The sequence below is a fragment of the Schistocerca gregaria genome, chromosome 3 (genome assembly GCF_023897955.1).
Source record: "Schistocerca gregaria isolate iqSchGreg1 chromosome 3, iqSchGreg1.2, whole genome shotgun sequence".
Lineage (NCBI taxonomy): Eukaryota > Metazoa > Arthropoda > Insecta > Orthoptera > Acrididae > Schistocerca > Schistocerca gregaria.
In genome coordinates, this window is record NC_064922.1 from 308,727,352 (window position 1) to 308,741,934 (window position 14,583).

The 14,583-nt window shown below is 39.5% G+C and overlaps 1 protein-coding gene across 1 annotated transcript in view; it reads left to right on the top strand.

The window, feature by feature from the left end:
• LOC126355350 (ribonuclease P protein subunit p25-like protein) overlaps window positions 1–14,583 on the top strand; it is a gene marked incomplete at its 5' end in the record, with an annotated part of 46,013 nt that overhangs the window by 10,965 nt on the left and 20,465 nt on the right. Inside the window, one exon of the mRNA XM_050005646.1 lies at window positions 7,720–7,898. Coding sequence (XP_049861603.1) covers window positions 7,720–7,898 — 179 coding nt within the window. The remainder of the gene's footprint in view (window positions 1–7,719; window positions 7,899–14,583) is intronic.

Here is a 14,583-nt window from a genome sequence, read left to right on the forward strand (position 1 = left end):
ATCTACATTATTTCGGGAGTTATGTTTGTGAAACATTCTGACACACTAGAGGTCAAGCCTTCATGAGACAAACCTTCACAAAAATTCACTGTATTTTGAACTAACCTCAGTACTTGCCTTGGAGGTGCAGTAATATAGTCCCTACCAGTATTCACTGCAACAATGATGCTGGAAGCATCTGCATGCTGTTCATCAGGGGATGAACTCCGTGAACTTTACTCATTTTCAGTTGCTGTGTCACTATCGTATGTCACAACTGTATCATCTTCTTCTGGATCACTTTAATCACCTTCATTTGCTTTATTTATTTTAGCTGATACCTCTTCATCTGTGAGAAACCTCTGATACTGACGAGACAATTTATTAGATCTGCGAGTAACGTACAACTGCTCGAACAACAAAGGAGATTTATTTCAAAACAACAGTGGCAACACAATACAGCAGTACCAACAGTCATAAACTGCATTTCTTTCTGCCATATTGAGAAATATTGTAATGAGAAACGTTGTCTCACCGATGTCTGGGGGGGGGGGGGGGGGGGGTGGCAACAACTGCCAACACTTAAATTAAAGATAATAGACAGATTTAAATAATTCACATAAATTATAAAACCATGCCAGCACATGCTCTAGATATTTTTCTACAACTATCTAAATTCTCTCTTCTTCACTCCAACAAATAGGTGTATTCCACAAATAAAACAAATACTGCGGGCAATTTTTGCCCCCTCCACCACCCCTCCCCCTTTGGTGAAAGCTAGGGTTAAGCATATGGTGAGTCGAAGGCTGTATTGGATCCTTGACACCTGAGACGTTCTGGCTTCGACACAGGGTGGTTTTTGCCAATACTGCAGATAATTTAGTTCATCTGGAGTCTGCTATCTGAATGGCTTTTGCCCAGTGTCAGCACCTTGTTGCAGTCTTCTTTGATCTCCATAAAGCTTATGATACCACATGCTTGCCACCTATGTGTGACTCAACTCCTGATTTTTATCCAGAACTTTCTTTCACATCACACTTTTCAGATACAGGTTGGCATCTCCTGTAGCACCTCCCATCTGCAGGAGAATGGTGTCCTGTTTTGAGTGTTCCTCTCTTGTTAGTGGCTGTCAATGGCCTAGTAGGATCTGTGGGGCCTACTGTGTCCCCCACTTTACATGCTGATGACTTTTAGATTGCTTTTTGTTTATTCATGATGGGCATTGCTGAATGCAGCGTTACAGATACGGAAATGTGCATCCCACAACGGTGGCCCAGTCTGTGGTTATGATCGCCCCTGCATCCAGTCCCTTTTTTCAGAACTCCAGCTTTCCCTTCTACCACATCTTCTCTGGGCCTGCTCATGTACACACCTGTGGTGCATCCCCCATTCACAGCTCTGTCCTGACCTATCAAAAGCTCCAAAAGCCTCAGCTTGGCGTGAAGCTGTCCCCAACAGTTCTTCTCCATTCTTGGCATGTTTTCAGAGGTAAAAAATCAGTCACACTTGCTTTTGTTACGTTCATGTGGGATGTAATGAACTCTGCTACTTGTTGGATGACTGCAGTGTTTACTTGTTGGATGACTGCAGTGTTTATTTGTTGGATGACTGCAGTGTTTTTGCTGCAGAGCTGGTAGCCATCTCTTGTGCTCTTGAGCATATCCGTTGCTGCGCTAATGAGTCCTTCCTCATGTGTAGCAGGAAATTGCCCAACTTTCATTGTGGTGCTCATGTGGTGGTGGTCCATGTTTTGCTGGAGTGTCCATCCTAACCTTTTGTCTGCTAATGTAACTCATTTGAGTTTAAGCCACATGGTGTACCATTGCTGTGACAAGGGTTACCGCTCTGTAGGACAGACGGCCCATACACACAATGTTAGTTCTGGAAGTTTATTGAAGATCACTCATACACTAGCAGTGACGAAAGGTAACCTCTGATATTGACAGAAGCCATAAGTAGTATTTGATACTATCATGGATTTAGAAGCTTCATCCAAATGAGGTTGAAAGTAAGCTTCTAAAATATCAAACTTCAAGAAATACTGACCACTTGCCAATTTTGACAATATTACATCAGGATGTAGAAGGTGGTACGAGTCCACATTTGACAGAGTGTTCATCATATTTTTGAGGTCCCCACAGAGGTGTAACACACCATCTTGTTTGCAAACAGTGAGCAAAGGTGATGCCAGTCTGCCATAAGGAATCTGGGACAGCACTTATAACTCCTCTGAGGATTCCAGTTTTACTTGCATTCCACGTGGCTAAAGGTGTCGGACAGGCTATGAAGAACTTCAGTACTAGCAGCTCTTTTAAAATAAAGTGAGCAAGAAAATTAGTTATTCCCAGGCCTAGAGTAAACAAAGGAGCCAACTAGATAGACAAATGTGGACTGGGTGTGAATAGCTTGGACAGAGTGTGGGAGAGAACACCCAAATGCTGTATATCCAATAAACCTTATTTCTCTAAAATGTTTGGTTTGTCCTTTAGATATGTAATAGTTGACAAACAAGTTAGTTTAGCTATGAAGAAATGCCAACAGATGTACAGGGAGCACTTTATATTGACTGTCACCTCCTTGATGGACCAGAAAAGAAAGTGAAGAAGCTAGTCAACTGTTTCAAAAAGTGAAAGAGAGAAATTATCATTTGGCTAGGTGTATTAAAACACAAACCGTGCTTTGCCAGTACAAGTGCTTGAAGAGCTGAAGTGTTAAATGAGGAGCTCAAAAATGCTGATGCCTAACCCATGTTGATTATAGCTAAGATCATTGATTCAAATGTTTGTCTTGTAAAGAATATAACCACATATGATGAACAACACATCTTTATTTATATAGGGATACCAGAAGTGGTAGAAGTCTTTTAACAAAAATTTGAAAACAGGATGTACTAAAACATTTTTAATATTGTGAATTCTCCCTCCCCCCCCCCCCTCCCCATTCCAACCCCAACCAGCCTCCTCCCCAAAACCAATGAACTTGCCCTTGTGGGCTGGCTTGCATGCCTTGACAATGCAAATATCTGTATTATATATGCAACAACATAGGCTGTCATGAAGAGGGGAGCCTTGATCTTTCCAGTAGTTGCAGAGACAACTGTCTTGATGTTTGGCAGAAAAATTCTTACAGCATCAGCCAGTATGTCTGTGCTGTGTTTATATTTGCAGCCAAGGTAGACATAAAGCCAACCTTCCTCCCACTCCAACCCACAGTAGTTAAAGTTTACATGCCTACTTGTGCCACAGGCTAAAAAAGTGTTTGATGAGATGAAATAAATTATACTGCAAATTAAAGAAAACAGATATTCAAATGTAATGGGAGATGGTAATTCAATAGTAGGAAAAATAAGACAGTAAAAAATAATAAAACTTGACATCGATCAAAGGAATAAAAGAGAAAACTGCTTGGTAGAATTTTGCACAGACCCTAATTTAATCATTGATAACAATTGGGTTGAGAATCATGAGAAGAGTTTGTCTATGTGTAAGTGATCTGGCCTCATTGGGAGGGTTCAGATAAGTCATGTATGGCTAAGAAAGTGATTTAAAAACTAGATTTTAAATTGCAAAACTCTTTCAGGAGCACATACAGACTTGAAGAAAGATAGGAAATTAAGTAGATGGGACCTGGATGAATTGAATGAACTAGAGATTGGTGAGAGGCGAGAGTTTCAAAGGGAGCATTATGCAGTGACGGAAGTAGGTGAAATAAATAAGATGAGTGGGTAGTTGTGAGAAATGAAATATTGCAGGCAGCAGATGAATAACTGGGCAGATGCAGAAGGCCCATTAGAAATCCTTGGATAACACAGAAGATAATAAACTTAACTGATGAAAGGAGAAAATAAAAAATGCAACAAATATCTAAAAGTGAATGTAGATGTAACATTAGCTAACGCTTGGGATATTTGAATCATTACCTGTAATGCACCAAGCACTAGCTGTTAAAAATTTGTCTTTTCCTTCATATTGCAACAATTTTTCAGCTATTGGACTTCATTTTAATTACGGCATTGAGTCAAATTCAGTATTATAACACCTGCATGGTTGAAGCAAAAGTTATTGACCACAGAAAAGGATGTTTCATGTAGTCAGCTGATACACTCTGCTCCTGCGTTCTGGGATTTTAAAACCACACAAGAAGCTCCGATTCTAGCAATTGGCTGGGCTCCAACCATCTCCACTTTCACTGTCTTCCACATCTCCCCATTGTTTCTCACATTTAGTCATCGCAGATGAAATGACTTGTCATGAAGTAAAACTTGCTACATTTGTGCCACTATTTCACTTTAATCTGAGCTCAGAACACAGTGCTTTGGCCAGCAATGCTAAAGCAGCCCTTGACTTCATGGAAAAAGCTGTGTGCACATAAATCTGAATGACATGGAAAAATAAGTTTTTTTATTAATTTTACTATTGAGAGATTAATGAAAGAAATGAGTAATTAATGTTCCAGTAACAAGCTCAAGCAGTGATAGAGTTCATCACGCAAAAGAAAATTGAGGCTCTTAAGTCCTTTGATTGAAATTTATACCTACCACAGTTGTATTTAGTCATACAGTTCAAGTACTTCTGATGTCTTCGAAGTACTAATTTCACCAAGATGATGCCTTGCAGCTCTTTCCTTGTTCTAGTGTTGTTCACCACTTTCCAGAAGGAGGTTTGCACTGAGCAGAGTCGGTGATTTACAATGATTTACACAGATAATAAATCACTCGGTTAGATATAATTCAACGATGGAAAGTCCATGATGGAATGTAACAATATTAGAAAACACACACATGCACACAAATGCAACTCTTACACAAATGCCTCAGCAGCCAGAGACTGCAGTCATGTGTATTGTGTGTGTGTGTGTGTGTGTGTGTGTGTGTGTGTGTGTGTGTGTGTGTGTTTTTCCTACCTGTGATGAAGGTTCATTTTCTGACAGTCTTTTTGTTCTGCCTGTTGCAACTTGTTCAGATATCATTTATAAATGATGTATTTTCAACAAACATGGTAGCTTATGTAAATAAAATTCTGAATTTAAAAAATGTCTTTCCAACAAGATTTTGAAGTTACAAGGCTCATTTGGTCACTTCTTTTATGCAGCACAGCAAATGGCAACCATCTGTGCTTTTGAGAGTAGTACATATCCAATCCATATAGACTAGATAATATGAACTGAATTAGCTCACAAACCTGGTAGTTGGATAGTCTCCAAAATGGCAGTGGGTGCATAGTCTACAGCAGCAGTGTCAAGTGGAGCCAGTATCTCCATCTGTCTTACCTGGTCCTCACCAAAGAACCCATGCTGACTGCATGTGCTGGCCTGTATCTCATCCACACATAGTGGCAAGTCTGTGTGGCTGGAAATCTTCTATCTTTTTCTGTGTTGAAAGGACCCACTCCGTGTAACTTCGACCACTCACTGTCCCCCACCAAGAAATGCGTGTATCGGTTGCCTTTCATTCTTTTTATTTATGTTAAAACGTGTGGTTCAGAATAGTAAAAAATATTAGCATTTGTCTAAAATAAAATATTGCAGCCTTATTTAGTAGAAAATGTAACAGTGTAAGAGTTATATAACAACACAAGGGTTTCCATTTGAATTTACCTTTCATGTTTTGTGTCAATGACAGGTTCTTGTTTGATCTATGTTACTCTCACTCTACAAGTCTCTCTTTTCTGCATAAAACACTCTAAGACTTCTGTCCTTGTAGCCTTCAATGGTATTGCACTAAAGGGAAAAAATATTGTGTCAAAATATAGTAGAATTGTTAGAATGCTTAAAAATGAGATTGACGGAAAGTGAAACATGTCAAAGCAGGGATGACTAAATGAAGGATACAAAGCTGTATAAGCATGGATGACTATGGGAAAGATATCTGATGCATACAGAAAAATTAAAGAAACCTATGAATAAAAGAGAAGCAGTTGTATGAACATCAAGAAAGAAAGTAAGGCTAAAATATGGAGGAATATATTGAAGGAATATATAAAAGAAAGAAACTTGAAGACAGTATTATGGCAAGGGAGGAGGAAGTGAATGAAGACGAGGTGGGCGTTACAATATTGCCAAGTGAAATTTTTCAGAACATTAAAAGTCTTCAGTTGAAACAAGGCACCTCAAGTAGATGATATTTCCTCAGACTTATTAAAATTCTTAGGAGAATCAACTGTGAAAAAAAAAAGTTTCACCTGATTTCCTCATTGTTTAAGAGAGTTGTATTAAATGTTAGTGTATCTTTTTGATTTATTAATTGTGATGGACATGTCTATATATGGTGGCGTGTCTGTGTCATATGATGATGGAACAAGTGAGAGCCCGCTTGATGCAGTTGTGAGAGTTGAAGGACATAATGAGAGCAGCAGTTGAGAATTTACAGGCAACATTGTAATTATGTCAGAGTTGACAAAGGAGTTGCAAGAGCAGTTAAATGGAATGCATAGTTTCTTGAAAAGAGGTTAAAAGATGAACATCAACAGTAATTCAGTGGTAATGAAATGTAGTTGGAATAAATCAAATGATGCATGGTGAAGTAGATTAGAATATGTGGCAATAACAGTAGTAGACAAATTTTGCTGTTTGAACAGCAAAGGACAGAAAGAAGTAAAGATGGTATACAAAGCAGATTGTTATTAGCAAAAACATTTTTTTTAACAAAAGAAAAATTTATCAACATTGAATACAAATTTAAGTATTACAATGTATTTTCTGAAAGTATTTGTTGGGAAACTTCCTAGCAGATTAAAACTGTGTAGAGCACTTGCCCACGAAAGGCAAAGGTCCCGAGTTTGAGTCTCAGTCCGGCACACAGTTTTAATCTGCCAGGAAGTTTCATATCAACGCACACTCCGCTGCAGAGTGAATATATCATTCTATTTGTTGGGAGTTTAGCCATTTATGGAAGTAAATTGGAGACAATAGGCAACTCACATAAGAAGAGAATGGAAGCTTCTGAAATGTAGTGCTAGAAGAATGCTTGATTAGATGAACACTTGATTAGACATCATGCTGTAAATTAGATCTGTAGATTGCGTAATTGACAGGGAGGGTCTGGACAAAATTGGGAAGAAAGGAAATTTGTGGCATAACATGACTTAAAGAAGGGATCAGTTGATAGGACATATTCTGAGGCATCATGAAATAGTTAATTTGGTAGTAGAGGGATGAGGGTGGTGGTAGGGGGGGGGGGGGGGGGGGTGTCAAAATTATAGAGAGAGACCAAGGCTTGACTACAGCTTCCAGTGTATTGCAACAGTTACGCAGATTTGATGAGACCTCCGCAGGAGAGCCTAGCTTGTAGACTTGAATCATATCAGTCATCAAAATGAAGACCACAACACCAATAATTTGAATTTAGTGAATATTTGTTTCAGGAGCAATACATCCTCCTTCCATATCTGCCAAAGCAGATTTTGTTCCTAATTATTACATGGCATGCCATGCATATTGAACAACACAGTTATAGCTGCTGCTCTTCTCAGCTCAGTCAGTGGTTTTTGTTGGCAATGATTCCTGCTACTGCAGGAGAACTTTTGGAGAATTACAGTGGATCATCCATTATTTGATTAGACATATTGGTGGCACTTAAAATTTTGAATTTCATAACTCGCCCTATGCACACACAAAATTGTTGCTGTTGGGAATTGCTTGGGAACAGGTATCTCCATATGCTATCCAAAGATACATGCATGTTGCCAGAGTAATTTGTCAGCAATGAAATAATTGATTTACCTAGTCATTACTTGTTTTCAGGTCACAGGTGGTAGCAAAATGAGGAACCTTCTCAACTATGCTCTGAAAGCATTTAAAGATGAACGTTCAATTGTTTGGAGTGGTTCTGGAGGAGGAATGGGTAAAGCAATTAGTTGCGCTGAAATCGTCAAGAGACGGAATAAAGATTTGCATCAGATAACTAAGATCTGCTATCGCAAGTGAGTCTGTTCTTTCATTTCCTTTTGTTGTTTCTAGTTTTTGTGATGCTGCAATTCCTTTCATTGTTCCATGTTATAAAACACGATGAAAGAGTGTTCATTGTTTGAGACAAAAGTTTCATAAATGTACATGCGTGATAGTGTGTTGTGTGAATAATTATTATATCTCCATGATATTAACATTTGCATATCAAAATTAACTATACTAACATTCATTTTCTAACTGTCAATCACAAAGGAATATATGTTCTTCACCTTGTTTTATTGTCTTTCACAAAATTTGCAGGTTCCCATATTTAGAAACTTGTGATATACTTCCAACATCTAATATGCTACAATAACATTGTGCCTTGCAAAACTTATATTGTTTTGCATTTACAAAGTAACATGTGAATAGCATGTGAACAGTAAAGTCAAGAATTATGGTGTTGTAGCAATCACATACTGAGCATGGAAATATTTAAGCTCTTTGACAACTGCATTTCACTTACTGAAAAAATAGTGTTGAACTGTTGCAACCAACACTAGAATTAATGTGGGAAATATCACATTGAGTTCGTAAAAGTTGTGGACATGACACCTTGAACTTGACAAGCAAAATTTATACAGTTAAATGGATTTCAGTGGCACATTGCATGTGTATAGTGGCCTGAATGACCAGGCTGAGTATTCTGTAAATCAAAGCTTGTGAGCTTTCATTTCTGAAATAACGTTGATGCTGCTTTCCCAAGGAAGGTTAACATACTTGATATCTTTGTTCTGGTTGGTAATGAGATACAGATTGCATCTGGACAAACCCAACCAAGTAGCAGCCATTGTTGATTGCACAGCGATCACAAGCAAATCAGAACTAATGTTGCATTGAAAACATTAGCTGGGACTGTCAGGAAGCTGAGCTGTGACGAAAGGTGCTGCCCCTGAGGCTTCCAATCACACCTCATCACCATGTGAATTACCTTTGATAGTGCAAGCAAAGATAAAGAACTGGCAGTAGTTCTATATTGAAATCAGTAACATTTGTTTGTGAGGGCATCATTCACTGTGAGAGCAATAACTACCAGAGTACGTCAAGCAGTGGCTCCAGCTTTGGATTGGAAAATCGGAGGCCAAAATGATCATGAACTTCCCTGATCATATCAGTCACCAGACCTATCCCCCATGAAGCATATGTTCAACATGATGAGACATTGTAAAATGTGACTTTCTCCCAACCTACAATATGTTCAAATAACTTAAACAAAGCAGCTAGATGATGTCTTTGAAAACTGCCAGTATTTTGACAGGTACGCACCCCTACCATTTTCCAGGCACAACTGCAGCATTAGAGCACTGTGCAACGAAACAGAAACCTCAGTATGTGAGGCACATGCACTCTCCTGCCCAAATGTGTGCATACCCATCCCCCCCCCCCCCCCCCCCCCACCATCCACAAATACCATAAACATTACCCCACAACCAACTCTGTCTGTCTATCATTTGACTGTGGAGAGAGCAGGATTCCAAGCCAAACTTGAGCAAAAATCCTTATTTCTATTTATAAGGTCACTTGATAAACTTATCTCAATTGCTTCCGTAATAAAACTATCCTGATAGCTGGAAGTGCAAGCCAAAATCTGTGTGATGTTATATTCCATGGGATGGCTGGTGCGAAGTTGATGTCCTGCAATAGTAGGTTGTTGTAAGTGTGTTTGACTGTTTATTTGTCCAAGGAACATCTCACAATGATATAGGATTTGTCAAGGTAATACAGTGAAAATCAGTAGGCTAAAATGAACAACCTGAGGATTGGATAGGTAGTCAGTGGGCATAGGACAGATGGTTAGCCATGGCACTGATTAAGGAACCATCCCAGCATTTGCCTTAGCAAATCAGGATGGCCAGACAGAGCAACTCCATCCTCCAAAATACGTTGTTGGTGTTGTAATAGCTGCACAGTATCATTCAGTAAGTCCCTATTGTATAATGTTCCTTGATTTACACACAGTTTGTTTCAAGCAATCAGCAATAAACCATAGTTTCTCTCTTCACTGCCACACACACTAAGACACCCACTGATTTCTCCTGGACTGTGAAGATGCTGCTGTGCGCCTTGCATCAATTCCAGACTCCATATTCAACCATTTTCTACTGTCTACTTGAAAAATGAAGTGAACAGGCATCACTATCGTGCATTGTACATCCTGACACATGATATCATTGTGAAAGCAGTCGACCATAACATATCGACTGAAATGTGACAAGGAACTGTAGTTATCCCCTTACATTACAATCCACTTCTCTGGGTCCTCTAATCTTTTACATTTTCACTCCTTTGGCAATTTATTATACAATTTTATCTCTTGATATAAAATAGTTTTGGGTTTTTTGTTATTATTTTGGCAGCTTGACACACACTACAGATTGGCAGGTGTACCCTCTCACTGCAGTAAGGTTGATCAATTTTTTAAATAGCTTTTTACAGTGATGCTGACTACTGCTGCCAGTTATTATTGTTATGGCCGCAGTTTAAAAGCTATGATTCATACCTTCAGTCCACAGAAAAGAATCCTGTACCTAAGGACTGAGTGTATGTAAACATAGTATGTAACCACAAGACATTGGCTGTTATGTTCATGTCTGGGGAGTTTGGTGGCCAGCAGAAGTGTTTAAACTGAGAAGAGTGTTCCTGGAGCCACTCTGTAGCAATTCTCGATGTGTGGGGTGTCACATTGTCCTGCTGGAATTGCCCAAGTCCGTCAGAAAGCACAATGGAAATGAATGGATGCAGGATGTTTATGTATGTGACACCTGTCAGAGTCATATATAGACGTATCAGGGGTCCCATATCACTCCAACTGCACACACTGCACACCACTACAGAGCCTCCACCATCTTGAACAGTCCCCTGTGACATGCAGGATCCATAGATTCATGAGTCTGTCTCCATACCCATAAACGTCCATCCATGTGATACAATTTGAAACGAGACTCGTCCGACCAGGCAATATGTTTCGGTCATCAGCAGTCCAATGTTGGTGTTCACAGGCCCAGGTGAGGCATAAAGCTTTGTGTCATGCAGTCATCTAGGGTACAAGAGTGGGCCTTCTTCTCTGTAAGCCCATATCAATGAAATGGTTCACACTCTCACACTTGTTGATGGCCCAGCATTGAAATGTGGAGCAGTTTGCGAAAGGGTTGCACTTTTGTCACATTGAATGATTCTCTTCAGTCATTGTTGGTCCTGTACTTGCAGGATCTCTTCCCAGACACTTCGATGTTGGGAGCTTGATGTGTTACTGGATTCGTGATATTCACGGTACTCGTGAAATGGTGATACGGGAAAATCCCCACTTCATCGCTACCTCGGAGAAGCTGTGTCCCATCGTTCGTGCGCCAACTATAGCACCACATTAAAACTAACTGAAATCTTGACAACCTGCCATTGTAGCAGCAGTAACCAATCTAACAGCTGTGAAAGACAGTTGTTGCCTTATATAAGCGTTGCCAACCACAGCACCATACTCTGCCTGTTTGCATATCTCTGTATTTGAATGCACATGCCTATACCAGTTTGTTTAGCACTTCAGTGTAGATGCAGGTGAAAAACAAACTACATACCACATTTTCACAGAATATGACCAGTCTTGTTGGAAGTGCTAACTTTGTAGGCCAAAAAGGCCATATACTAAGGTTCCAACTCATATTTTCACCACTCAACTGATTCATGGTTGGTCGATAGTGCAACAGGCACCTGATGTGTCTTCACTATAATCATTGTGTCCGAAGGCGATTTCAAGAGGGGATAACGTGGCTGATAAGTTTTCAGGACCTGAGATAACTTGGGGGCTCTGTGAAACAGGGTACAAAGCACCTCATGGAGCAACTGTCAAATCATTGTGAGCTGGCATAATATAAATGACATGTCCCAGCACACCATCAACCTTCCTCATGACCAGCATGTCTAGGAAATGAAGGCAGCCATTCTTTCATACCTCCATCATGAATTCAGATATTAGAAAAAACTGTTTAAATTCTCTTTTTCATGAGGCCAGGCAACACTTTCATAAGGCCATCAACAAAAGTATCACCTTGCACAGTCTCTCTAATTGCACTTATGCCTTGAAAATGACAGAATTTGTTGTAGATGACACCTGGCTACATTCCTGTAAATTGTTTGAACATGATAAGACTGCACCTAACCTGGCCATCATTATCAGCCAAACTCTTAGGACCAATTACTTTGCTATACACAATACCACCTAAGTCCTAAGATGTCTGCCAGCAAACTGTGCTCATTATGAGCATTACTGCAGGATTTTATTATAGCTAGAGGAAGCCCCAGTAAATGTAGAAATTATCACCAGATTTATGACACTCTGTTGCAATACATGCAATATATAACTTGTATCAACATGAGAGTGTATCAGCTATAAATAAAGCTTTTGTTTTTAATTTTTTATTTACTGTTAGAGCATAACCCAGTATACATTAATTTCCTGCATAATCTCTTGACTTAGAAATGTACAGCCCAGTGTGTTGGCGTGTTCTTGATGCCATCATTGTAAAAAGAGTGGTTTCATGCACCAGACAGTTGTGCACATGAAGTCTTCCATTGCTACATCATACTGAAATTGTTTGCTTCCTTGTGCCTCTGTGAGAAAATGGTAAGCAAGAGCTTCAGTATAGGATCAACATGCCCAGCTATACTGCACTGCATGGTGTCATGGTTGCAAAAATGGACCTCGCCATGGACGTCAGAAGTGAAGTTGCTCATCATGCAGGCTAATGTGCGCACAGTTTGAGTCGTAACACAACATCCTGTGGCTGCACAAAAAGCATTATTCAACAAGGTGGGGTTGCTGTCAGGGTTCTTCCTAGCCATAATCTGTAGGTAGCATCCACTGCAGTAGTAGCCCGTGGGTGGCCTGAGCGAGGCATGTCATTGACAGTTCTGTATCTCCTCCATGTCTGAACTACATAACTTTGGCTCGATTCTAGATGCATGGACACTTCCCTTGTTGAGAGCCCTTCCTGGCACAAAGTAACAATGGGACACGATCAAACCACGGTATTGACCATATAGGCATGATTGAACTACAGACATGAGCAATGTACCTCCTTCCTGGTGGAATGACTGGAACGGATCGGCTGTTGGACCCCCTCCGTCTAATAGGTGCTGCTCATGCGTGGTTGTTTACATCTTTGGGCGGGTTTAGTGACATCTCTGAACAGTCAAAGGGACTATGTCTGTGATACAATGTCCACAGTCAATGTCTATCTTCAGGAGAACTGGGAACCGGGGTGATGCAAAACTTTTTTTGCTGTGTGTACATTCTAGTATTGTTTCTAAGTATTGACGAACTGTTATATTTTCATCTAACAAGTGGCACTAAACAGTTCTGGCTTGCCACCCACTCGTAATAAGAATATTTTTAGGCTGTTACTGTGAACATTAATGAGACTATCCTGTGAGGCAGGTAAATTTTTACTGTAGTGAATACCTTAATTAATCAAACACCCTCCCCAACACAAACTCCAATTCACATCCCCCTTATATTGTCACTATTACCAGGGCTCTCCGACATTGGAATAGCATCCCAGCATTGGACGTAATGGGGAAGTGCTGTACTACATGTGATTGTATATATCTTAAATTAAATTTTCCCTGAGACATTTAAATCTCTAATTTATCTACGATAAAGTTGGAAGCTAAAGAGGTGAATTAAAGTTTGTCCTGCGGCTGGGACTCGAACCCGGGTCTTCTTGCTTACTAGACTTACTGCCTAGTAAACCTTAATTAAACTTACTATATTTGACATTTCATGTAGGTGAACTGTCACATAAGTAGAGAATGTTACCTAATAACATTCTTTTAGTAAAGCTCTATTCTCATAACTCCTAAAGTGCAAGTTTGTCTTATCATTCTTGTCACTCATTGTAGGATATTAGAGATGGTTTATCTCTGGAAACCATTTTTTGAGTTACAATTAGTTTTGATTCCTATGAAACCTCAAACATCTGTAAAAGTGTTTTACAATGTTATACACTAGCTCAACATACAGGTGTCAACTTCAGAATGTGGGGTTGCAGTCAGAATTTCTTCATGAACTTGCACTATGTTTGAGAATGTACGGTGATCACTTATTATCAGGATTATCCTGAAGTGATATTTTCACAGAATTCAACATAAATGAGAAGTGGAACCAACCTATTTTTCATGAAGTCAACAAACTCTTCCAGTTTGTGGAAAAAGTTCCAAGTTCCACATAATATGTTTTACTTTTGACAGAACCACTTGCATCACTTGCATGTTGCCATGTGAGGTATCAATGTTTGAAACATCTTCTGATTCAGATGTGATTCTCTTCTTCAGAAATATTCTCCTTACTGTTTGATGCATTTACTATAGCTTCCAACTCCTCATTAGAAAGAAATCGTTTCATTGTGTTGGCCACACACAAATTATTGTATTACAAGGCCCAAAGGAATTAAAGATATTTGATGCCAGTGGGCATTGATTTAAATCAGTGGATCAATGGGGATAGTTTCAATCTGTGCTAGAGTGGGATTCAAACCCAGATCTCCTGCTTACTAGGCAGATGCACTGTGCCATCTGCACACAGTGGTCATCAAAACTGCATGTACTACACTAATACACCTTCCATCAGACCCAAACTCTCAACTTATTCATACACTACTGGTGTGT